This window comes from Podarcis muralis, chromosome 10 (genome assembly GCF_964188315.1).
Source record: "Podarcis muralis chromosome 10, rPodMur119.hap1.1, whole genome shotgun sequence".
Taxonomy (NCBI): Eukaryota; Metazoa; Chordata; class Lepidosauria; order Squamata; family Lacertidae; genus Podarcis; species Podarcis muralis.
In genome coordinates, this window is record NC_135664.1 from 59492386 (window position 1) to 59519480 (window position 27095).

The following is a 27095-nucleotide window of genomic DNA, read 5'->3' on the forward strand; positions in this document are numbered from 1 at the left end:
TTTGAAGGCAGGCAGGGGGGAGCAAAGACTTTTGCCCCCCGCCCGCCTTCAGAAGAGGTCCTGGACCTCTTCTGAAGGCTGGCGGGGGGCAAAAGTCTTTGTCCCCCCTGCCTGCCTTCCCGGGGGCTTTTAAATCGCCCCGGGACAGCGGAGAAGTCCCCCGCTGTCCCGGGGCTTTTTAAAATGCTGGCGGGCGGCAGCGGAGGCTTCGCTCCCGCCCGCCAGCATTTTAAGATCGCCCCGGACAGCGGAGAAGTCCCCCGCTGTCCCGGGGTTTTTTAAAATGCTGGGGGTGGGAAGAAAAGCCCTTGGTCCCCCCCCCCAGCCTTCAGAAGAGGTCGGGGGACAGACTGTCCCCGGACCTGGTCTGAAGTCAGTTTCCATAGGAACGCATTAATTGATTTTCAATGCATTCCTATGGGAAACCGTGCTTCGCAAGACGGAAAAATGGCAAGACGACAAAACTTGCGGAACGAATTAATTTCGTCTTGCGAGGCACCACTGTACTTGGAATTAAATTACTTATGAAGCTTATAAAAGCAGTGGCAGAAATACTTAATTTTAAAGTAGGGAAGAGTAGTTTATGCTGATAGATGTTGCCGTATATTGGTTATTGCACAGAAAAATGTAACTTTTTTTAAAAAAAATCCACAAGATACAGTATACACCTGCCTGCATTGAGATGATGGTAACATATTTACTATACCCAAGATAAAAGCAAATACTGGGCATTAGCCAATGTTTGCTTATGTTCAACAGCAGTACTACAGATATTGTCTACTGAAAGCAAGACCCACTTCACATATTTTTTCTGACACAAATATTGATAATAATTTCAGAAAAATGAATGTGCAGTGCAAGACTTATTGACAATATAATTATGGTTCTATGTGTTGATAGCAAGTTTAGTCAAAGATCAGGCGAAGTCAAAGATGGATCAGTAGAGGCACCTAGTGGAAAAACAGACACATTACAACAATTCATTCTTCTTGCAATGATTTCGCATAATACTGTACATGCATTTAAAAAAATTAGATGCACAAGTGCATCCATGTTTCCACTTTCTGCCATATATGACTTGCCACTTATACAGCTTCAGGGATGGGGTGGACGACTATTGCTGCTGCTGTTGCTTACATTTATAGCCTGCCATTCCTCCAAAGACTTTAAGGTACTGTACATGGTCATTCCCCACCCACCCACAACACATATATTTATTGTTATTATTTGTCTTCCACACACATATCTCAAGGTGATATACAAAATTCCATTCAAAGAAATAAATATTGTTGAAAGCAACATGGAAAATAACCTCAGATAAGCGCAAAAACAATAACCAACTAGGCACATCTAAGGCAGAGACTTATTCAGTGGTGAAAGTCTGTCCTAACAACAATCTTGTGAGGTAAGCTAGTACGGGAGATATGAGACCCAAGGTTATCCAGTGAGCGTCATGGCTGGGCAGAAATTTGAACCTGTTTCCCCAATCCTAGGCCAATATTCTAACCATTTCAACATGGTGGGTCTCCAAGGGATGCATGAATTTCCATTTGGAATGTGACAACATGTGAGGGAAACAGCAAGTATAAATGCATTTTCATGTGCTTTGCTGCACACTGAATAGGCAAAGCCACTTTTGCCTTCTGTCTCATCCCTTCAGGCTGTTGTAATAACATATAGGGGCTTGCTGAAACACCCCTTTCTTCAACAAGTCAAACTGTCTTATTAAGTGGCACACCATGATCTATTTTGGTGTTTTTTTCTCCCCCCCAGGCTCTTCCCTATGTGGCTCTTTTAATAGTGATGCTGTTTTTTATCTATGCTGTGATCGGGATGCAGGTAGGTGATTTCCTAAAATTAATGTTTTCACATACAAAAGTATATATGGAAGTCAACAAACACTTGTAGGAAAATTATTTGATTGACCCAAGTATTTTGACAAAGTGCACAAAAATAGAGTATATTGAAAGAGATGTGCCAATAGGACTTTGATGTTCATATTTGTTATGTCAGTTCAAACAATTTGGTGGAGACAATGGAGAAGGGGCTTCCTGGTTCATTTTGAAGTTGTTTGGGGGTCTGGAAATGTATGGTCAAGGAACGAGGAGCAAGCCCCTGCTGCTTTCTTCATTTTATTTATTAATTTTTTACAGAGGTTGTTCACAATGGGTGGGGCAACATTAGAGAAGATTAATTGCTTTCCCAGCTAGTATAAATACTTAAATGGATATATTCATGTCAAAGGATCAAAACCCCTGTAAAAGGATGACTTTGACCTGTGTTGAGAAGATTGCTACAGTTGCTTTGAAGTACAGGTGAAAAACCACACCAAATGCTCTTAGAATATTGTACCTGCTTTTTAGCAGTTTAATTTAGAATTTATCTAAACATTGGCATATGAATCTTAGTTGCAGTAAATCTTACATCTCTTTTGACCACCAGCCTTATCTGAAATATCATAAGAACATAGGAGTCTGCCTTACACCAAGTCAGACTATTGGGCCACATAGCTCCGTATTGCCTACAGTAACTGGCAGCTACTCTGTAAGGTTTCAGGAAGGAGACCTTCCCAGCCCTACCTGGAGATGCTGGGGAGTGAACCTGAGACTGTCTGAAGATAGGCATACCTAGGTTCCTTGTGCCCTTGGTCAGGAGCTGTATTGATGACCCACCCAGAAAAGAATCTGAGAAGCAGGTGAGATTGCTTGGACAGGAGGAACATGCCTCCTTGTGGCTGGATATTGCTTTCTGCCTGGAAGCCGCTCCAAGGATCCCTTTCCACTCCCTCCTGCAACAGCAGCTGCAGCTTTTCCTTCTGGAGATCTCAGAGGATTCCTTCTGCAGGCAAAACAGGTGCTTTTGCACCCCCAGGACAGGCTGCTTTTGCCAACCCCTAAGTATGCCTCTGCTTCTGCATGTAAGGGCAGATGCTGTACCATTTAGCTATCACCCTTCACCATCTGGTTTTGCACTGCCAGTCTAAAATCAATTGATGAAAGAGCTACATTGACACAATTGGTTTACAACTCATGGAACTTCAGTTTGTGTCATAATTTGGGGCTGGCATTGGGGAAACATGCCACCCGTGACTTCAACAGCTGTGTAGCAGGTAGAAATTCAATAGGTTACAATTATAGGAAAAGCTTCGCCTGACAGCATTTTGTCAGTCAGACACCCTACAACTTGTGGATAGCTACTGATTTATTATTGGGCCTTCCACCCCACTCACAAAAGAGGGCACAAAATTGTGTGTGAAACACACATACACACAAAGCAAATGTTATACATATGTGTGCCTTCTTTTCCAGTGGGGGTGGAGAGCCCAATCCACAAAGTGTACTGGACCAGAAAATGTTGGAATCCCTGGTTCAATACATTCAATCAAGTTCTTAGTATGCATGTATGTTGCAGAGAAGAAGTGAAGCTTTAGAAACACACTTTTTCCTTCTACAACGTGGTGTACCTGGCAGTGTTTATCTGTCCAGTGTCAGTGGTGGTGGGTGGATTTTGCCCACACCACACCATTGTCTATCAAACACAATATCTTATTTTCCCCCATATGCATGGATAGCAGCCATTCACTTACATTGGGGGGGGGGGGGAGGGAAAAAAGTGTGTACTCAGGGGCAGAACTGAGGTGGGAGCTAAACTACCCCTGGGTTTGCAACTCTCCCAACAGCATTGTTTATTGCAACCCATCTTCCTCCATGCAGATTAAACCTGCTCCTGTCTTGGTCATAGTATAATATGGTTGCTAATGTAATAGAGACAGAACCCACAGAGCTTCCCTTTAATATATGACAAGGCAGAAATGCACCTAATTTGTACACAATATTTAATTATCCCAGATGAATGTTGGACACTTTGCCTCATTCAAGATTTTAACAATCTAATTGATCTTATTATATTGCAAAACCAATATTTCTGCAAAAGAAGAAATATCTGCATTAAAATGTGTATCTTTGTCACAAACAAAGTTCTTGCATTAATCTATATTTTGAATTTGACATAACGAAGAAATAATTAGAAAAGGTTCAGGCAATTCTAACTCACATTCATATTTTAATAAATAATTAATAAATATTAGGTGCTAAGTATTTTTTATTATGTCTCTTCTCTTTGGCAATCACTCATAGCAGAGTAAGATTATCTTCCACGAACACTGTCTTAACAGTGAGTCTGTATAGGACTGTGGAGGCCAATTCTGGATCCACATGTCCTTCCACAATGGGGACATAGGTTTCCAGACGGGAGTTGATCACGGTGAAGGTTTGTCAAATGTGCCTTCCTCTTAGCTCCTTTCTCCTTTTCGCCCTGAGTTCATGCTTCTTCAAAGTCCATCACACCTTTGGTAAAGGCTGTTCTCCAGTTGGAGCACTCGCAGGCCCAGTTATCAGTACTTATACTACATTTGTTTAGATTTGCCTTGAGAGTGTCTTTAAACCCCTTTTGCTTAACATTTTTGAGTTTGGAATAGAGTAGTTGCTTTGGAAGACAATAATTATATCCTCCTCAACTCTGCAAAGTCCCATTTCCTCAGCTACTCAACTCTTGATGGGCATGAAGGGTTTTGCCAAATCCCTTGCAGTGAAAAAGCCTGGTGAGAGTTGTTTGAATCCACTTGATGCAAGAGTTCCCTTTTTAAAAAAAAAAAATGCCCTTGAGACATTACTATTGAGTCATCAGTTTGGATGCACCAGAACTGACAGTGACATGAGACTTTCCTATTTAAGGAAAGAAAGAAAGAATCTATCTTAGCTGTCTCTTCTGATACTAAGCATCACAATGCTTAAGCTTCACCAACTTATGTGACCAAGTGGAAAAACACAAATTGATTATGATGGATGACGCTGCCCAGCTGAAGGTTCAACAAGTGTGCTTACAGGAAGAATCTTCTTTTCTGTCGTCTTCTGCATTGCAATCACTTCTACATACTGTACTTTGCTAATGAGTAAGATGAAATGCTGATTTTAGCCTAACCATTGCCCCTCATTTAGTCTGTTATATGAAGAGCTTAAAAGAACAAATGAAATATCTCATGGAAACATTGCCTCATACTCTTCTTTCCTGAGATGAAAAATATGGCCTGCCTCAGAGTATTTAATCTGTCCTCCTGCAACGGTGACTCCCAACACCCCCTCAGAACAGCTGCAACTGTCATTACTAAAATAGTGAGTCTGAGCCTGGGGGAGTCTGAGCCTAGAGAATTTCAGAGTACTCCTAAGGCAACTAACTTAGAATAACTTCATTTTAAAAGCAATTTTCTGCCTCTCATGCTAAATTATTTAGAACATTCCTGTATTTCTTTCTCTTTAAAAAGCATGATGCTCAGAAGGATATTGCAGCACCTAAGCCTACCAGCAAGGGACGCGGGTGGCGCTGTGGGTTAAACTACAGAGCCTAGAACTTGCCGATCAGAAGGTCGGCAGTTCGAATCCCCGCGATGGGGTGAGCTTCCGTTGCTCGGTCCCAGCTCCTGCCAACCTAGCAGTTCGAAAGCACCTCAAAGTGGAAGTAGATAAATAGGTACCGCTCCGGTGGGAAGGTAAATGGCATTTCCATGCGCTGCTCTGGTTCGCCAGAAGTGGCTTAGTCATGCTGGCCACATGACCCGGAAGCTGTACGCCGGCTCCCTTGGCCAATAAAGCGAGATGAGCGCTGCAACCCCAGAGTCGTCCGCGACTGGACCTAATCGTCAGGGGTCCCTTTACCTTTACTAAGCCTACCAACAGGATTTTCTAGAACCACCACATGTGCAGAAATCAACCAGATTCTGCAGCACATGAAAACAGCAAGGAAAATATATCTCACAAGATACAGAGAATTGCAAGATGGTAGCCCTACTATGAATTGTAGCATGATACTGAACTAAAGTGCTGGGTTCATGCATATGTCACAGAATTAATTATTTCTGTACTGGTTCTTAAATAAGAGAAGAATGTTCTTTAAATTTAAATGTAAAATCATCTTTACATGGCATCTTCTTCACTTATATACTGAAGCTAAAGTACTTATAGCTGTCAAATGTAGGGAAAGGATTTCTTGGCAAATCTCTCCTAGCCTGTCTAAGCTCTCCAAGGATTGTGTGTGATGTGGCCAACAGAATAACCCTGTAATTTTGCATACACAATGTGTAATCTTGTGCTCAAATTTTGTAACTAAACCACTGTAATCCTCTGTACTTATTTTTGAAAATTTTTTGTATTAATGTCATTTGTAAATTGAGAGAAAAAAACACATTGAGTTATATGGATAAAGAAAAACTGAAGGGCTACAGAAGCTTTAGAACAGATTAGAATTTAACACAATTCTGAATAATTTTAGAGTTGGCCTTAAAATTCAAAGATTCAGTTACAGAAAAGGAAAAATAGAGTTCAATCAAATATCTACACAGTACTGGGGAACAGTGTTCAAAACTCCCATTGTTCTGGGTGCATTTTGTGACAAGGGATTTCATGAGCACGAGCAGTTTCGGAGCCCTGGCCACAGTACTGCACCTAAGATTTCAGATTAAAACTGCGGAGTGAAAGAAAAGAAGAAACTTTTTCTGCCTCCCCACTTCCAGCTACTCTCTGAGAAGAGAAGAGACTGGAGAAGAGGCCATCTTAAGAATATTAGGTGGGTGGGCAGGGGAAGGAATAGACCATGTGAAAAATGAACATATTTCAGCTGCAGTACATTAATTTTCAGCATTGTATTATTGTTATTAAAAAGGTTTGCCTAGACATTCCAGCATTGCATCCATAACCTAGGTTTAAGGTGCCATTTAGCTCCTAACTTTCATATCTTAGTAGGCTGACGTTGAATCTGCTCTCCCGAGGAATAGCCCCACTGATCCTCTGCGACCAGTTCCAGTCAGGCTGGCAGACAGCAGTCCTGAACACCCTTCAGAAACTGGGTGTTGTCCCTCAAGCCCTTCTAAGTCTGGGGTTGGGCCAGGCAAAAGCTATGGTCAGGCAAAGAATCATAGACACTGAGAGACAACAGGACTGCTCAAGGTGCCCCGACTGTAAAATTGGAGAAATCGAGAGATATATAGCCGCACCGGCAGCATATCTCTTCTTTCTCGTATCCAAAAATGCAAGAAGGGCTTTTACACTTGCCAGAAGCTCGGCTCTGCCCTTGCCGGTCCTGGAAGGATCCTTTTAAAAAGTCCCATATGCCCAGAGACTTTGTGCCTGTTCATGTGGGGATATAGGAAGCCCAGAGCACTTGTTCTTTAGATGTCCCTTTTATGAAGAGGCACGTAGTGAGACCATTGAGCCCCTGCTGGTGAGGCTCGCTGACCTCCCGGAAAAGCAAAAATTTGACCTTTTCCTGTCAGATCATAAGATGACCCGGATGGTTGCGAGATTCTGTTTACAGATCTGTAGGCATAGACTATCCCCCAACCCAAACTAGTTTGTTAAGAAAATCCCCAAACTCGATTCCATGGGTGACTCTGGGTCATCTCTCTGCGGTAGCTTATCTTAAAGTTTTAAATGTCTATACGCTTATCGCATTTATAAATTTTAAGTTTATTGTTGTACATTGTTTAAAATATTTGTTTTCCTTCTGGGATTGTAGCCCCAAGTATGTTTTATAAACTGGTCTCCGACCGTAATAAATTATCTATCTATCTTAGTTTCTCACACTGCTGGGGAAAGATGTGAAACAAATGAGTTTGAAATGTGGAGGGTGCATCCATATTTTAATTAATTAATTAATTAATTAATTAATTAAAATAAATAAGAATATTAATGTGATAGCTAGCATGAAGTATATATAATCTTACAAGCTCCTTTTTTCTACTAGGTGTTTGGTAAAATTGCCCTGAATGATACCACAGACATAAACCGGAACAACAACTTTCAGACCTTCCCCCAGGCAGTACTACTGCTTTTCAGGTGGGTTTCACACTTGTTTCCCTGGTTCAACTATATCATGGAGAAGTTAGCACTGTGTCTAAGAGAAGCCACCTTACACTTGGGCTGTGATCCAATCAATTTGATACCCTGCCCAACAATAAATGTCCAATGATTGTTAAGATCTGATACATCCAAAATCTCCTAAAATGCATCTGCTCAAAGTTCTTTGCCATGACTAGCTAACTGAAGAATAGGTTGACAGTCCAATATTGCAAACATTGTGGCTGCTTTTGAACCATGAGTTACACTGTGCTGCAGGATAGTTAGTTCCCATTAGGTGGTGGAGCAGACATGACATGACTAGCTGAGCCTTTAATCTCTAGATCAGAGCTTTCCAAACTGTGTGTTGTGACATGATAGTGTGTCATCCGCAGTGTGTAGGTGTGTCGCGTGAATACTCCCTGTGCTCCTCCCGGGGCTGGAAAGGGGTTAGGTTAACCTCCAGTTTGCTAGTAAAACTGAATTATTGTGTCACAAAATGATGCATATCTTAAAAAGTGAGTCACCAACATGAAAACTTTGGAAAGCTCTGCTCTAGATTATTCAGTGATAAAGACGAATTACCTTCTTCCCATAAACCCCTTTTCAATAGATGTGCTACTGGCGAAGCTTGGCAGGAAATCATGCTGGCATGCCTCCCAGATAAGAAGTGTGACCCTGAATCCTTGGAATCAAACAACTCTACTGAAGGTGAACATTCCTGTGGGAGCAGCTTTGCTATCTTTTATTTCATCAGTTTCTACATGCTGTGTGCCTTCCTAGTAAGTATATGTCAGCAGCTTATGAGTGTTGGTGATTAACGTGCACTTAACTTGGAAACATAGGATGCAAAATTTTGCGTGACAGACTACAAAATATGTCAGTCATTCTTACCTACTGGGTCTGCATAGACCATTTATCTCTCTTTTAAATTACTTGGTCTTTAATTTTGCTTGCTTACCACTTTATTTTACTTTATTTTATCCATACTAGTATTTGTTGTATTAAACAGAGTATGCAGGTTTGTAACTATATAATAGATTATATACATAGGATGCTGCCTTAAACTCGATCAAGCTAGTGGTGCCTTTTCCATCTCCTACTACTTGTTCCTTTTCAAAACAAAGCAATGAAGTCTAGGTTCCTTTTCAGTTAAATGTTTTACAGAGTTTTCTTCTTCAAAAACTCAAATTCTGAATTGTGCATGGAAAGGAACTTGAATTGTGGATGTTCTAGCATGAAATACTGACTATTATTGTTGTTTCTGATCTTCCTTGCAGATCATTAACCTTTTTGTAGCTGTTATCATGGATAATTTTGATTACTTAACACGGGATTGGTCTATTCTGGGTCCTCATCATCTGGATGAGTTTAAACGGATCTGGGCTGAATATGATCCTGAAGCCAAGTAAGTCCCAGGACCATGTTCCAGATACATTTTTAGGAGAATAGTTGCCTTAACTTCTGTCTATTCACCACTGAATTTATTATTCTAAAACCATAGTTGTGGCATAGCTAAAAGTAACAACAACAACACTGTTGTAAAGCATTTTCAAGTGTTGAAAGTGCTTCACATGCATTATCTAATTGTTGTTCTTATAATAGCTCAGTAAAATGAGTTGTATTATTATCCTCCCTATTGCAGGTAGGAGAGACAGAGTTGTTTACTTAAAATAAATTGTTGACCAGAATGCAGCATAAGTAATTTTGGAGAATGCTCTAGAGAGAAGAAACTTTAGCTGAATAACATCCTTTTGTTTTGAGAATTTAAAAAAAGGTTTTACAAAAGACCACTATTTTTAGCTGAATTTAGGACCATGAGGACTCAAAACCCAAAAGATCTGGACCAAAGTGTCAACCTCTATATCCAACACCACAGAGCAGTTATAAGGAAGGTATACCTATCAGAAGTGCTTTTACAGCGCATACGTGGGTGGTGCTGTCGTCTAAACCACTGAGCCTCTTGGGCTTGCTGATCAGAAGGTTGGCAGTTTGAATCCCTGCAACAGAGTGAGCTCCCGTTGCTCTGTCCCAGCTCCTGCCAACCTAGCAGTTCAAAAGCATGCCAATGCAAGTAGATAAATAGGTACCGCTGCGGCGGGAAGGTAAACGGCATTTCTGTGCGCTCTGGTTTCCGTCACGGTGTCCCGTAGTGCCAGAAGCAGTTTAGTGATGCTGGCCACATGACCTGGAAAGCTGTCTGTGGACCAACGCCGGCTCCCTTGGCCTGAATCGAGATGAGTGGCACAACCCCATAGTTGCCTTTGACTGGACTTAACCGTCCAGGGGTCCTTTACCTTTATCCTTTACAGTGCATAAGCAAAACATAGCCAGATTATTTAAGAATACAGAATGCAGGTGGAAGTCTTTACTCATAATTGCATATATTTGCACAGTTGCATTCTAGTGTTAGTTAACTTCTCTTTTGTTTTTCTTACTAAATGTGTTCAGAACCTGAAATGCATTATTCCTTTATAAAGGATATTCTGTAGAGCAGGGGTAGCCAATGTGGTGCCTTCCAGATGTTGCTGAACTCCAACTCCCATCATCTCTGACCATTGGCCTTGCTGGCTGGGCTGATGTGAGTTGGAATCACCAACACTTGGAAGGCACAACATTGCCCATCCCTCACCATAGAGGCTTTTATTGAATTAGAGAAAGTGAGTTTTTCAGGAGTAAATTTATAGTCCTAGTTTCACTAGACTAGGAAAGCAGGTTTATTTTCAGTGTCACAGTGCATGCTGCTACATCATGGGATAAAGTCCCTTAGAAAATCAGAGGGAGTATACTACACTGCTATAGTCTTAGAAAGAGGCAGATGCACAAATCATTGGTTTTTCTGAATTAAGAGATAACTGATTTAAGTACGTTTTGTTGTAAAATCCTACCAATTCAATAAAAACCCATATTATTGTATGTGTTTTGCATCACTGCAACTTAAAAGCAAGAGTTAGTTGCAATGCCCTGGTTTTTGTTAAAACTAACGTCATAAGGTATAGGCCCTAAATCAAAGCCTGTAACTGCTTCATTTGCAACAGACACAGCATAGAATTCAATTGTTACAGCTTGCACTAGCTCCAGAATAAAAATAACAACAGAATTTGCTATACACATACAGAAAGAGTTGGAAAATATCCTGAAAATATAAGGTGATACAGGAAGGCAAAGCAATAGGCCAGAGAGCCTGAGATCCCAATTCTTCAATATGAACTTCTCAAAACTCAAGATGAACAATTCTCAGATTTAGTATTTCATTCCCAACACAGAATGCACAGCATATTTGAGATACTTTTTTAAAAAATTGTCTGGGTTAATAAAAAACCAGTAGTAGGGAACTGGCATGCAACTTGGGCCCTTAGCAATGAAGGCACTCAGGCTCACAGGATTGTATTTGACTCAGATAAACTCATATAGTGTAGGTGGAATTCAGTGTCATGTTATGATGATTGTTCCATCTGCACATGCATTTCTGACTGCCAGACACAACAATTTCTCCAATCCTTCCCCTGCATGCTATTTTGGGGGTTCTCTCAACTCTCTTAGAGGAGATGAGGGGAAGGTGCAGGGGCAAGAAGATGAGAAAAGCCCCACTGCACTAGCAGGAGTCCTTGCACTGATTCTCACTAGCACAATGAGTTAGTTAAATCTGGTCCTGTATTCCTAACTAAGTGACACGTCCCTTTTGCACTTTCTCCTATAGGGGACGTATCAAACACCTAGATGTGGTGACACTGCTCCGTCGGATACAGCCTCCACTGGGTTTTGGGAAACTCTGTCCTCACCGGGTAGCTTGCAAGGTATGACACTTCTTTCTTTTTACAAAGGCGATCACATTAGCAGAATCTAATCTTTGTTTGCAGTGCTGTTTTTCTAGAAAAAGAGGTGCCGGAACTCACCTCCCTTGTTCTCTTATTATGGCAATGGCACCCATCTGATAGGTGCTGGAACTGAGTTCCGGATGAAAAAAAGCCCTGTTTGTTTGAGACCTCTCACTAGATCCAGACATTAGTCCCTACTAAGCATTCTATGGCTCTCGTAGCAACTGGTGTGGCAAAACTTGGATAATGTTGCCTCTCCAATTTAATGTCAACATGTCCCTTAGCTGCTGTGTTCTGATCAGACCTACCCACTATGGGGAGGGAATGTGAACTGATGTCGATTTGCTTTAAGAATATATCTCGTATTGGCCTGAATATAAGCCTCACTTTTTCGCCAAACTCTGACTGTGAAAAGTTACACTTATATTCGCAACCTTATGGTATGCAACCAGGAGTGTGGGGCAAACAGTGCCAGGAGCACAGCAAAGTGGCACCCGCCTAATAATAATAATAATAATAATAATAATTTTATTATTTATTCCCCACCCATCTGGCTGGGCCTCCCCAGCCACTCTTGCCGGCTTCCCAAAAAATATTAAAATACATCAAACATTAAAAGCTTCCCAAGGCCGGGAAGGGAGAGAGCGCGGCTCCCCCACTCCCAGTATGCAGCCAGGAGCAGCGAGGAATGGAGCGGCTTATATTTGGGTATTTTTTCTTTTTCTCCCTCCAATTTTAAATGTGCAGCTTATATTCGGGCCAATACGGTATATCACACCTTTGTCCAAAAATGTGTATCAGGGCAGTGTATATAAAAAATTAAAATCCACAGCAATTTAAAATGCCTTCCTTGGGGAATGGGGGTTCCAATACAGAGAAGGCACTGTTTTGAACATATATACTGTAATGTATTTCTCCTAAAGGTAGTACACAGAGAAGGCCTCCTCTGATGATCTTAATACACAGAAAGGTTGATATGGGAGGAGGCACTCCTTCAGAAATATAAAGGACACCAACCTTTATCTTTTTCCTCCTCCAACCCCTTTCCTTTGGTATCATATTTTTCAGATTGCAAATAAATGTAGTAAATAAATAAATCCCAAACCCTGAGCCCAATTGTAGGTAGACCTCAGTGCTGCAGCCATCTCCTGTCTAGACTTTTTGGTTGGACTACTGTCAGCTTCAGCAGCTGCCTGCATGTGTCTGCACAGGCCCATGTGGGTGTGAGAATGTGCCAGAGAGCAAGATGAGAGAGGTGACTGCGGCATGTAAGGACCGAGCCCTGTGGAACCCCACATTGAAGGTTCCACAGGGCTGAAAAGCATTCCCCAAGCAATACCCTCTGGGAATGACCACCCAGGTAGGACTGGAATCACTGCAAAGCAGTGCCACACACCCCTCCCCCAGTTCAGACAGTCGCTCCAGAAGGATACCATGGTCAATGGTATCGAAAGCTGCTGAGAGGTTGAGAAGAATTAACCGAGACATATCTCCCTTGTCAAACTCTGCCTCCTCCATCCTTTAATGACTGGTAAGCCTCAGTAATTTACAGCCCTCTCACATGAACCCTGGAATAGAAAGTTTGATAACTTCTGATTTAGTCTGTTGGTAGCTGGACAACAATGCAGCATTTTCCATGAAAACTTCTGGATGCAATATACCAGGTTTGTCCAGGAAGATTCAAAAGTCAAAAAAGAAAGAACCTGGGGGTGAGGGGTATTAGCAGTATTTGAGTTAATCTTGAACCTGATAAGAGAAAAGCATATGAATAAATATAGTTCATTCAGCATAATATTTTCTCTATTTTTTCAATCCTCATAGCGCCTTGTGTCCATGAATATGCCACTAAATAGTGATGGGACTGTCATGTTTAATGCAACTTTGTTTGCACTGGTCAGAACAGCACTGAGGATCAAAACAGAAGGTAAGACCCTTAAGGTGCAGTATGATTGTGTGGGATACTATCAAGGCTGGGCCATGGACAGCAGCAGTTTGGAGTGAGTCAGGAACCGGGAGTCAGGACTAAAGACAAATACAGACCAAAGTGCCATTTATATTTAGACAGACATCTAGTGACTGGGGTAAGCAGTTTAGTCACATTTTTTAAGGTATGCTTTTCCCCCCTATAATGACTTATAATTTAATTCATAACAAATTAATTAATTCTTCAGTTTAGGCAGGTGTGCAGTCATGTACAAAATTACCTTATTATAACACTATTCTTTTGTGGCTGGCAGAGATATATGACTTTTCTGAAGGCTGTTCGCACATCCATGTCAGTATGTCAGAATACATGGGTCAAATGTGACAAATATGACTTTGCTTTTACCCTGTTCAAATTAACATTTACAAAGTGGCTGTCAACTAACTTTCAGGATTAATATAGTGATGTAGTAAAGCTAAGTTCATAATACAGATAACTAGAACTGAGTACACAGTTAATTCATCATACTTCATTATGACTGTGATAATGTTTTATTATGGTTTTATATTTGCTGGAAGCTGCCCAGAGTGGCTGTGGCAACCCAGTCAGATGGGCGGGGTACAAATAATAAAGTATTATTATCATCAATCTAGATCTATTTAAAGTTCATCCATAGCTACAATTGTTGTTACATGAAAGCCTTAAATCTCTAGCTATATAAGAATCACATTATACAAATGTGTTAATAGTAGTCTTGAGTTTTACTTGAAAAGGGTCAAGTTGACCCTAATTGCTAGTGTTTTTGCTGCTCTTGAAACTTCCTCCCGCTGAATGGAGTCTTTATTTGCACTACAGTTTTTCTTCCTGGATGTATCTGTATTCAACATTATAACTATGTTAGACCTGGCTTTATCATTATACGGGGGTGTATTATTTCTAGGGTTATTTCCCCTGTATTTCTCACTCTAAGAATCCCTAGATTGTCTTCACACAACCTTTTTTTTGGGGGGGGGTGTAAATAAATTTTTATTGATTTCTTCTTTCCACAATAAGTGATAATTCCACAAATAACATCAAAAACAGGTTTTCCTCCCTTTCACCATATATACATTTATCCTTTCAACACTATCTCTTGCGAGATTCTTAAAATCTCGCTACTTCCCTCCATTTCCACTTCTGGTTCTTTATATATACCAAATTCTTCTGCATTTCCATATCTATGCTTAACCCATTATTATATCCTTAATTATCCAAATTTCTGGTAAAATTGCAAGAATTTAGTTGAAGCCTGTTAATGTTTCAGCTTGTTTATAATATTTTTGCACATATACAATAAATGTTTCCCACTCTTTTTTAAAATTCTCATTATCATGGTCTCTGAGCTTTGCTGTCAGTTTTGCCATCTCTGCATAGTCCATAAGTTTGATTTGCCATTCTTCTTTTGTTGGTATCATTTCTTCCTTCCATCTTTGAGCTAACAGGATCTGGGTTGCTGTTGTGGCGTACATAAATATCCTCTTCTGTTCTTTGGGTAGTTCAGCCCCTATTAATCCTATTAAGAAAGCTTCTGGTTTTTTTTAACAAAAGACATTTTGATATTTTTTTTTCAATTCATTATAAATCATTTCCCAGAAAAACAAATACTTTTGAGGAAACAATACATATGTGCTAAGGAATACTCCTCTCTCAGTTTCTGGGAAATGAGAGAGAAGTAATCCTTAGCACATATGTATTGTTTCCTCAAAAGTATTTTTTTATGGTAAAATGCACAAGCTCACAGCAGTGTTGGGTGGCTGTAGTAATTTGTAATTTTGAAAAGATAATCTCACAGAAGTTTTAGGATTTTTTTATGAGTGCAGATCCCAAAATCTGCTCTGTGCATAACCAGAAGGGAGAACATTTGTAAGTCAGTGAGTTGTTGTTTAGTCGTTTGTCGTGTCTGACTCTTCGTGACCCCATGGACCAGAGCATGCCAGGCACTCCTGTCTTCCACTGTCTCCCGCAGTTTGGTCAAACTCATGCTGGTAGCTTCGAGAACACTGTCCAAACATCTTGTCCTCTGTCGTCCCCTTCTCCTTGTGCCCTCCATCTTTCCCAACATCAGGGTCTTTTCCAGGGAGTCTTCTCTTCTCATGAGGTGGCCAAAGTCTTGGAGCCTCAGCTTCAGGATCTGTCCTTCCAGTGAGCACTCAGGGCTGATTTCCTTAAGAATGGATAGGTTTGATCTTCCTGCAATCCATGGGACTCTCAAGAGTCTCCTCCAGCACCATAATTCAAAATCATAAATTCTTCGGCGATCAGCCTTCTTTATGGTCCAGTGAGTAGGTAGTATTTAATGCTACACCATTTCAGTCAAATCTATCCCCAATCTGAAGAAAGGAGTTGGGGGTTCCTTACTAGGATGTACGCAAGTGGGGATTTCCCTGCTGCATTCTGCCCCCACCACATTCCAGCCTGTTCCGCCCCCTTTCGATGCCAAAAACTGTGTGTGTGTGCAGTCACATGTGACTTGAACTCACACGAGTGTGTTGCCTGTATCATCTTTTTTTGTCCTCCCCTAACATTAAGCGGTTTGGACTCTGTTATGGTAGAAATCAATAAAATCATACGTACTGACCTTCCATTTGACCTGTTATTTATTCTGTTTGGATTTACAAAATGCTAGGTGAAAATGTGAAAATGGTAACTCACCTTTCAATAGCAGCAGTAGAAAAAGACAACCCTGCTTTCATTGATTAGCGGTGTCTGAAGGTATCAGATATGGCTTACTCAGTCAAACTGACTAATATGATAACAATTAGAGAAGGGAGACAGCAAAATGTGTATTTATTGATAAATAGAGTTTCTTTACCATGTTTTAAGGTGGATTTAAGCAACAGTGCTTGTGTTCTGTGAACTTTGCTTTTGCAATTAATACTGCAAGCTTTGCAATATATGGTTACATAACTGCATATACAGTGGTATCTCGGGTTACATACGCTTCAGGTTACATACACTTCAGGTTACAGACTCCGCTAACCTAGAAATATTACCTCGGGTTAAGAACTTTGCTTCAGGATGAGAACAGAAATCGTGCTCCAGCAGCGCGGCGGCAGCAGGAGGCCCCATTAGCTAAAGTGGTGCTTCAGGTTAAGAACGGACCTCTGGAACAAATTAAGTACGTAACCAGAGGTACCACTATATTATTATGTACATCTTGTATATTCACCAAAAAATAAATAAATAAAATGCATGCCCTTCTGCTTTATCCACATGCAGTTTCTCACACCATGCTATGCAGGTAATAAAAGCCAGCAAAAAGGTTTTTTCCCTTCAAATTTTTGTACAGGCTTAATTGTGTTTGCTAGAATCAAAGATGTTTCTGAGAGACTTGTCTTAAAATTACTTCTCGGGCTACTGTTTCTTCTGGCAGGTAACTTGGAGCAAGCAAATGAAGAGCTGCGTGCAATAATTAAAAAGATTTGGAAGCGCACCAGCATGAAGCTGTTGGATCAGGTTGTACCCCCAGCAGGTGGTGAGCACACCTTTTTTCTGTATTTAATACTGAAGGACAAAGCAATATTTTTCCATGCAAAGAAATATTATTTATGATGGCGATGGCTAGACAAGTACTGTAATAGCCAAGAACGGGAAATGACAAGCTGAACCTCTGGTACATGAGTATTAGTGAGTAGAAATCTGCATTAACAGAAAAAATTACAAAACAGTTGAGAGCAGCCAAACAGATATAGACAACTTTATTGAAAAAATGTATTTTTCTTACTACTTTTGGAAACAAAAGAAGAACACTATGTAAGGCATTTAGATACACATGACAAACTCTGATGTGCATTTTAGGATAAGATATATGAAAAGCTACTCCCTATTGTTATCAGTTATACACTTAAATAAGTACACTGATATGTATACAATCTCCCTTTCTACCTACCATTATTTGTTCCTCTTTCTATTCTGCTTACATGTTAAACATGGAACAATAAAATATATTTTTTTAATACTCTGTAACATGCTCTGTAATTACTTGGAAAAGAGAAGCCTAGCTTCTCTTTACAGTATATGAGAATAACTACTTGCCTGGCTGGACGTTACCACCAGTAAATAACTATGCCCTGGTGAATGAGAAATCAACAAATAAATATAATTGTTTTCAGCTTCTTCTATGCTTTTAAACTTAGATGATGAGGTAACAGTTGGAAAGTTTTATGCTACATTCCTGATTCAAGAGTATTTCCGAAAATTCAAGAAACGCAAAGAACAGGGCCTTGTTGGCAAACCTTCACAGAGGAATGCTCTTTCCCTCCAGGTAAGAAAAGATATTGCTTAATATTATGCTACTGATCCACCACATCCACCATTTCCATAGTCTTTCCACCAAAGATATAAACCAACGAATCTCAAACTGTGGGAACATTGGGGAGGTACAACATCCTATTTGATGAGTCCCAGACCTAATTTTAAATGTATTCTGACTAAAACCCCATTGAATGCCAGCTTTATGCCCCTCCAAGACATGGCTATACCAGGTATCCTTTTGTGTACTTTTTATTGATTGTGCTCAGCTCCTGCAGAACAAGCTTTGATTTTTCACAGGCTTTTCATTTCTATGATACCTTAATAGACACTCCCATTTATCTAAACCACTGAGCCTCTTGGGCTTGCCGATCAGAAGGTCGGCAGTTCGACAGGGGCGAACAAAGGTGTCATGACACCTGGGGCGGCAAACCGCTATGTGCGGTGCATGTGTGGCGTTGCTACATACGCCGTACATAGTGGGTTGCTGGTGGCAGTGCTCCAGCGCCGTATGGACGGTGCCGGGATCCTCTGCTTGCAGCTGCAGCTGCAAATGGAGAATCCTCCATTCGTGGCGGTAGTGGCGATGGAAGGATCCCACCCGCCGTCCATGCAGCGCCGGCGGCAAACCACTATGTACAGTGCTTGTGCGGCGGCGTTACATACAGCGCATGCATGTGGCACCACACATGCACTGTACATAGTGGTTTGCTGCAAGCTCCAGGATCCTCTGCTTGCAGCCGTGAATGGAGGATCCTCCACATGCGGTGGCGCGATGGCTGCTTGAGCCCCCGCGGGGTGCCTTCTTGTCACCCCCCCCCCCGACATGGCACCCAAGGCACACTGCCCCCCCATTGCGACGCCACTGCAGTTCAAATCCACACAATGGGGTGAGCTCCTGTTGCTTTGTCCCAGCTTCTGCCAACCTAGCAGTTTGAAAGCATACCAGTGCAAGTAGATAAATAGGTACCGCTGCAGTGGGAAAGTAAATGGTGTTCTGTGTGCTCTGGCACTTGTCACATTCCTCCATGCACCAGTAGCGATTTAGTCATGCTGGCCACATGACCTGAAAAGCAAATGCTGGCTCCCTCAGCCTGAAAAGCGAGATGAGCACCGCACCCCATAGTCGCCTTTGACTGGACTTAACTATCCAGAGGTCTTTTACCTTTTTTACCTTTATCTACTCCAATATTAGAATAAGCTTCTGCAGTCATGTAGTTTGCCAGTTTTTGCTTAAAAGTGAAAACTGAAACTAGCTTCTAGCAATGGAGAGGCGAGAAGAGGCTACTTATGCCCTTCCTTGCACAACAGCTTTGCAATGTATGCCAGTTGCATCCCCAACTGTCTGGTTGCTGCCACCACACTCCCTATTAACCGCTATAAGTCCCAGGTAAGTGAAATCTGGGAGGTCAGATAAATTGCTTCTAAAGGGACACTGTCCTGGCCCTTGCTGCCAGATTAAGAACTCAAACTTGGGTTTCTGTTTCTTCCAAACTACATAATGCACAAATCTATTATATATAGAAATGGCTAAGCATGAATTGAAATGTTGATCCAATAAATTCTACAGCCCTGCCTCTTCCTTTTGAAAAGCAGGATGGGAGCAAGCCTTAGCATGGCAAAAGACAGGCATTTCTCCTCTGGGTAGGCAATGAGGAACTTCTGTGAGTGGGCGCCAGCATCTGCATAACCATGACAAAAGAGATGCGGACTCAGTATCCAACTTATTCTCCAGCAGATAATTCCTCACTAACAGAATATACTACACACTTGATCTTAGCCAAAAGGCCGAGAAGCGAATATAATTATAATATAACAGAATATAATTTTGTCTTCCATTCTGTACCCTCGCTTTGCACCCATTTCCCTCCCTCTCCTTTCCCTTCCCTCCTCTGCTTGTCCACACTGCTTGCACAGACCATGACCATGGTAACCTCCTTCATCCTCCTCATCCTCCAGGAGTGAATCACTCACACAAAATGGTTGCTACTTGTAGTTGCATGGGGTGGGAAGGGGATCCTGTAGGGGTATAATGTGGAGGAAGTGGCAGTGGGGTTGGCAAGTGGAGCAAGCAAGGACGCAACCGCTAGTTAAGAATAACAAAGAAGGAAGAGGGAAAACAGATAAAGCAGAATATTTAAAATAACAGGAACTTGTTGGTTCAAAGCTATCTAACCTAATTATGTGACTTACAAAAAAGGCTTCTGTTCTAGTGAACAATGCAGTGTAGATGCCAGCTGCAGAGTGTTATGATGGTCAATGAGGGACAAGAGACCCTGATGTGAAGGATCCCGATATAAATGGCCAAAACCTGCATGGGCACAGTCCATGTTTTAAGGTTTTCCTTTCCATATTGGGTTGAGTGACAGCTAGCACTTTTTTAGCCAGAGCACAGGTCACATCTGCAAACACCTTTAGGGAAGTTGGGGGAGATGGTAGTCATCTCCTGGGAATATGGGGAAGTGCCTATCTGAGGAACTGATATTTCTTGATGTTGTTGCCAGACTGAACTTGGTGTGTGCTTTTGTACTGGTAGGTGGTTATGCCTGGTTCATTCAAGCAAAATGTAGGGCAAGAGAGCAGAGCTTTTCTCCACATGTCTTACTTACTAAGGAGAAATAACTAGGTTAAAATTCAAGTTCCATATTGGATTTTTTATATAGATTTTTGGTATAGGACCTCAAGAGTAGCTGGTGAGAGACATGCAGCTGAGCTGGAGCTACCAGCTCAAACCTGCTGAGTTTCTGAGCTAGAATAGGCTTATTTCCTCCTAAGGTAAGGGGAAGTGACATAGCTAAGCCTGACAGGACAGCTTACTCTATGACATTGACTCCTTCACGCATTAATTAGACTAACCGCATTTTTCGCCCTATAGGACGCACTGTCCCATAAGGCGCACCTAGTTTTTTGGGGGGGAAATAAAGGGGGGGAAATTTATTTTCCCCCAGGCCGGGCTCCCGTGCCTTGTGGAGAGCTGTGCGAAGTCTGGAGAGCGAGAGGGGTCGGTGCGCACCGACCCCTCTTGCTCTCCAGGCTTCAGCGAAAGCCTGCATTCACCCCATAGGATGCACACACATTTCCCCTTCATTTTTGGAGGGGAAAAAGTGCGTCCTATAGGGCGAAAAATGCGGTAAGTCCATTGGCTATATGAGGCTGGTCACCCCACCACCACAACATCCCATTTCATTGAGGCACAGTAGCTCTTAGGTGCCCAGTTCCAAGTAAGTTTCACTATTTTTTCTCTAACCTACTGATGTGCTAAATTATACTATTTTACAGGCTGGTTTGCGCACATTACATGATATTGGACCAGAAATTCGACGGGCAATCTCTGGAGACTTAACAGCTGAAGAAGAATTAGACAAGGCCATGAAAGAAGCTGTTTCTGCTGCCTCTGAAGATGATATTTTCAGAGTAAGTACTTTTCTAAAAACCTCCATTGGCCTATGGAATTAGATCATATTCTAACATATCAAATCACAAAAATCAAATAAATCTGTTATATCCAACAAGAAGCAATGTCCCCTGATTCTGTCAGATCAATAATTAAGGTTGGTTGTTTGGGGGGTGGATTGCTTCTTTAGGTTTAACAATGTACTAGGGAGCAGCTGGGGGACGCGGGTGGCGCTGTGGGTTAAACCACAGAGCCTAGGACCTGCCGATCGAAAGGTCGGCGGTTCGAATCCCCGCGGCAGGGTGAGCTCCCGTCGTTCGGTCCCAGCTCCTGCCAACCTAGCAGTTCGAAAGCACCCCAAAAAGTGCAAGTAGATAAATAGGGGCCGCTATCCAGCGGGAAGGTAAACGGCGTTTCCGTGTGCTGCGCTGGTTCGCCAGCTGCGGCTTAGTCACGCTGGCCACGTGACCCAGAAGCTGTCTGCGGACAAGCGCCGGCTCCCGGCCTTTTGAGCGAGATGAGCGCGCAACCCTAGAGTCAGTCACAACTGGCCCTGATGGGCAGGGGTACCTTTACCTTTAAGGAGCAGCTTGTCTGCACTTCTCTCTCTCCCTAGATTGGTGTCAACAAGATGAAACCTCATTTACTTCTCTCCTTAGATGGCAGTTAATTATGGAGGTTTAAAATTTGTCTTGCTTAATGTAAATGGCCTTAGGGACCCTATAAAGCCTGCACAAGTTGCCACTGCCCTGAAGAGGATGTGCCCTGATATAGTTATGCTTCAGGAGGTATATCAGTGAAGGAAGTCTACTCAGTGGCTGTTAAAAAGCACCTGGATTGATGACTAGCTCTGCTCTTTTGGGAGGATAGCATGTCAACAGCACGAGCCATTTGGATGTTCCAGAAGTAGGTCAGGGCTTTGTGGTGCATCTTGGGACAGCCTTAAAATGGGATTAAACAAATTCATGGAGAATTAAGCTATCAATAGCTATTAGCCATGAGAGCTTATGTTCGACCTCCACTGCCAGGGGCAGTATGCCTCTGAACACCAGCTGCTGAGAATCATAAATGGGAGAGTGGTTCCCTTCATGTCCTGCTTGAAATATTGGTGAAAATAATGACCATGCCTCATTTCAAACAATACTGCATGCATGCATAAAATAAATACATTGGAAGTGTCTATTTGACCCACTCACTAAGAATATGTTTTTGATTTTGTTCACAGAGAGCAGGTGGCTTGTTTGGAAATCATGTCAGTTACTACCAAAGTGATGGCAGAAGTTCATTCCCTCAGACATTCACCACTCAGCGCCCTTTGCACATCAATAAATCTAGCAGCAATCAGGGAGACACTGAATCCCCATCCCATGAGAAGCTTGTGGATTCCACTTTCACTCCAAGCAGCTACTCATCATCCGGCTCCAATGCTAACATCAACAATGCCAACAACACTGCCTTGAGTCGCTTCCCCAGCCCACCAAGCTACCCCAGCACTGTCAGTACTGTGGAAGGCCATGGCACCCCTCTATCACCCACTGCACGGATCCAAGAAGTTCCTTGGAAGCTTGGCTGCAGAAGGTAAAGAACAGTAACTGTAGCAGTACTTCTATTATTTCCTATAAATATAGGGATATTTATATTTTGCATTCGTGCCCCTCCTTTGCTCTTTGCACATTTGTAGGCCATCCATATATATGAAGAGCCACACAGGTCCCAGCCTAATATATGATCTAGGGAATGAAATAATAACCATAGGGAACAAGACTTGAGAGAGTTTGTGTTTCTCAAATAGAGATGAAATGAACATTATTGTCTAGTAGAAAAGTATTAGTACAACAACTAAGCATCTGCTGTAAAGATGATTTGACACCTCTGCTTTGAATTGATGGAAAGTGAGCTTGCTAACATAGCCCTGTTGCTAACATAGCCCTGTCATAGTACACTGGGCAACATTTTGGCAAATGCAATGTGTTTCAAACTCATATTTTTTAAAATCTCAGTGTTTAGCAATAAAGTCCTTGGTTAATTTTAGAGAGCATTTAAGAAATGGTAGTTATCATTCATATTATAACTCATTCTTTGATTTTCAGATGAGTTTACATCCATTTACATAAATATAACTAAGTCTAGAGCAGTCAAGTTTCTTTTGCAAGACAAATGCTTTTGCAAGAACTAGTATTGTTCTATTTTTCTACTTTTTCCTGCAAATCCAAAAGAAATCCAAATATATTTTATTTATTTTTCCTTTCCATCTATATTCCTGATTTGATCTTCTTTTCCTTCCTATACTTCCCTGAAGAACTAGGACACATTACTATGAAACACTGGGGCGGTAGGTCTTTCTCTTCCTGCTCTTAACATACTTGGGATATAAGTTACTTTATAGACTGATTTTAATTATAAACTATTTATTTTCAGTACTGACAGACCTAGTGAGAGAGCAAGAGATCACATCACTGAACAAATAAATGATTACCGTAATTTGTTGTAATGTAGGGCATAGACTTACAATAAATTAATTTGAATGAGTTATGCAGAGCACTTATAAGTCATTTTGTAACTAATTCTGCGTGCTCAGGTCAAACTACAAACTATGTGGGAGAGCCCTGACTGATCTTCCAACTTTCTTTGAAAAATTACAGAAATGTGCTTGTATGTTCAAGCACAGTGAATCTGCTGCCTGATGCCTTATGAACATGAAAGAAATACCATACACAGGACTACGTTCTTAGATCAAAACAGGCCACAACTTTATTGATTACAAATCTAAGGTGACTTTGGCCTGGGCATTGGGTGATTATCAGTTCAATCAGCCCACCTGGTGGCAGTCAGCAGAATGCTGTGCTGGATGAGGATGTGTCCCCTTTTTAACCCTGGGAAGCAAACCTAAGTGGAGACTGCAGGCAGTCTCCAGTTGGCTCTGCTGCTCAAGTGATGCTTCCCAAAGCCTGTCTGTGAATTCGCCAATTTCACAGGCAGGCAAATTCAAATTAAATTCCTTTTTAAAAAATATTGAATAGTAGTTGTGGGGAACTCCTCATCTATTCAGAGTGGCACCAGAGCTGGAATAAATGTTTGACCTTTCACCTGTGCTGTTTGCTAGAATAACACCCAGAGAGAGAGAGAGCTGTAATTTGCCTTGTGGAGACAAATAGTGACTTATACTTTACACCACAAAAGGCAAATAGTAGGTTTGAGGGGCATTCAAAACAGTGTAGGAATATTACAAATCCCTCCTGCCCCACTACTGCTCTGAACAATTTGTGGTCTCCTGTGACTTCATTTAAGGTCTTATTCTTTTAAAACTGGGAGACCTATCATGAATCTCCAGCATACCATATAATCTGGTCCCCCCAAGTCTTTTTTCTGCTCTTTCAATGCATTTTTAAGTATGAAATGGTTAGTCCAGTCTGATTCAGTGGTGATGAGTTCAAAATAATGCTGTTATTTCACATTAACATAGAAAGATTTTATTTTTCCACCAAATACTGATAACTGATAAATGTAAAGTAACAGTAATAGGAAACGGCTTAAGTAATCAATATAGGTTGTGGACACCAATTACAGTTTACCTTTGCTTTATAGGCAAGTTCTTCAGCAGTTATATCTCAGGATAGCATCAACAGGGGAAAGTGTCATATGTTCATATATAAGTCCTGAATAAGCTACATAAACATTTGCTTGATCAATCAGTTTGTATCTCAGGTCTGTTTCTCCAAGCTTCTACAGTTAAGATTGCAGTGTTGTATCTTGGAGTTTATTTATTTAATATATTTATTTATATACCACTTCCTAAGTTCCTAAGTTGTGGTTTAAAAAGTTATCACTTTAGCGTGCTTTTGGGAAGTGACGCAAAAGTTCTATTTCAGAAGTATGAACAAGCATCAAGAACATGAAGCCTAAAGTACATGCTTTTTGTCCCCACCCTCACCCATCTCAAAATTTCCATGTTAATTCTGACAAAGTTAAGGGCTATACGTAAGGACTGCATCACACTTTTCTCATAATTTATGTTTTGTGTGTTTTCTTTGAATGGATATGTTATAAAATAATGCAAAAGGAATATGTGTTTCTACATTGCCTTCACTATTTCTATTTCTCTTATATTCATTAGATCCTGTTCCAGAGACAGTCAGGTGGCTATTGTTTGTGAGGAGGAGACTTGTCAAGAGGAAGAGAAATATGATGAGCAACTGAATGAAGAAATTGAGTACTGTGGTGAACCAAAGCTGGTACCAACTGAAATGTGAGTATTTTGCTATTGCAGCCAAGTAGGGGTTGTTAGGTTTATGGGAGGGGGGCGTCCTGCAACTCCAAACTCATAAAGCAAAAATCCCAGAGTTCCCATGTATTTCAAGCAAGGGAGTGGGGCTAAGAGTATACTTACACTGCCATTTTTCTCCATCCAACCATAGCAGTTTGACCCTAGACTCTTATCCTAGCTTCCAGTCCTAATAGCACAAATCATCCTACGTGTTGCAGGATGGGACAATATATTTCCAATCTGTACTAACTCATACCTCAAATAGGAGTCATGTCCTCATTTGAAGCTAACTTGTCCTTTTCCATTACAGGCTCTCATGTAAAGATGATGAACACAGACAGTTAACTCCACCTGAAAACAACATTAGATACTCTCCAAAGAGTGGGTTCCTGCATTCCTCATCACTAAGTAATAATTCCAGCTTCATATGACAAACATGAAACGATATCTCTTCAGATTTTCTAACCGCAAGCATTTTTACTACATGGGCGTGTTGGGAGTACTGGGGTTCAGCCAATTTGAAAAACATTGGCACCTACAAAAAAATATTCTGCAGCTGTGGGAATTGTTAGGCTGCCTGTTTTAACTTTTTCAAAGCAGAATAGTTCTAATTCTCTCAAATAGCAAATGGGGTTGTAAACCTTTCTCAACTGTACTACTTATACAACAGGTACATAGTCCAATGACAGAATATTTCACTACCCCCCAAAATACCCTTTAAAAATTCTGACATATGTAAAACTAGGCACGCTAGGGAGAAAGATAGATTGGAACCCTTCTATCAGACAGCATGTTTTCTTTCTTCAGTGATTCCCCATCCAAACATTATGTCAGCCTCCACCTGCATTTTGATGTAGTACAGTCCAGACACAGGTTTGCCATCTCAGTGCGATGCAGGCCAAAAATCACATCTCATATAAAAGAGATGTGATCGGTCTCCAACCTGTATCTGAATGTGGCAGCAGGAAGGAACCAACTGAAAATGCTTAACCTTTTCTGTATTTGCTGATTTTCTCCTGCGAATCCACCCCCTTTTTCTTTCCAATCAGGCTTATTTCCAGTCTCGGATTCTAACTGGGGTAAAAGGGTGCTAAAAACAAAAAGAGTTGCAAGAGATCAGTGGTGTGCAGGAAAATATTGTGCATCTGCCTCTACCTGCCTGTTCTCCTCTGCAAATACCCTACCCCTTTATTAGTGATATAAGGCAAATATACAAATAAGAACCTATGTTTGCATCATAAAATGTTACATGAAGTTCCACCCCTAATTGTGTTATGAAAGCAGCTTAAAATATTATCACACTTCTGTGCAACTGGCTTTGCAGGTCGAAGAGCATCCTTTCATCTGGAGTGTCTTAAGAGACAGAAAAATCAGGGTACGGAAGTCCCACAGAAGACAGCAGTGCCCTTGCATGTGGTACATCATCAGGTAAGCATTCATCAGTGAACATCTAACTATGGGATCACACTCTCACTAGGTATGCTTCTGAACTCAGCTGTTTCTGGATTGGGGACAGACA

The 27095-nt window shown here is 41.3% G+C and overlaps 1 protein-coding gene and 1 long non-coding RNA gene across 18 annotated transcripts in view; one reads left to right on the top strand and one right to left on the bottom strand.

Annotated features, from left to right (window-relative positions):
* Positions 1-27095, top strand: part of CACNA1C (calcium voltage-gated channel subunit alpha1 C) — a 518169-nt gene that overhangs the window by 472433 nt on the left and 18641 nt on the right. For 9 of the 17 annotated variants that reach the window (XM_077935171.1, XM_077935172.1, XM_077935175.1 and 6 more), the window contains 14 exons: positions 1774-1839; positions 7795-7886; positions 8500-8668; positions 9167-9294; positions 11587-11683; positions 13526-13628; positions 17041-17142; positions 17804-17931; positions 21198-21332; positions 22538-22890; positions 23612-23644; positions 25427-25558; positions 25887-25984; positions 26901-27004. In XM_077935171.1, coding sequence (XP_077791297.1) covers positions 1774-1839; positions 7795-7886; positions 8500-8668; positions 9167-9294; positions 11587-11683; positions 13526-13628; positions 17041-17142; positions 17804-17931; positions 21198-21332; positions 22538-22890; positions 23612-23644; positions 25427-25558; positions 25887-25984; positions 26901-27004 — 1740 coding nt within the window. The remainder of the gene's footprint in view (positions 1-1773; positions 1840-7794; positions 7887-8499; positions 8669-9166; positions 9295-11586; positions 11684-13525; positions 13629-17040; positions 17143-17803; positions 17932-21197; positions 21333-22537; positions 22891-23611; positions 23645-25426; positions 25559-25886; positions 25985-26900; positions 27005-27095) is intronic. The other 8 variants (XM_077935174.1, XM_077935177.1, XM_077935176.1 and 5 more) reach the window with 1 other exon arrangement.
* Positions 1-27095, bottom strand: part of LOC114605886 (uncharacterized) — a 142619-nt gene that overhangs the window by 94544 nt on the left and 20980 nt on the right. The gene's annotated exons all lie outside the window — the stretch shown is intronic.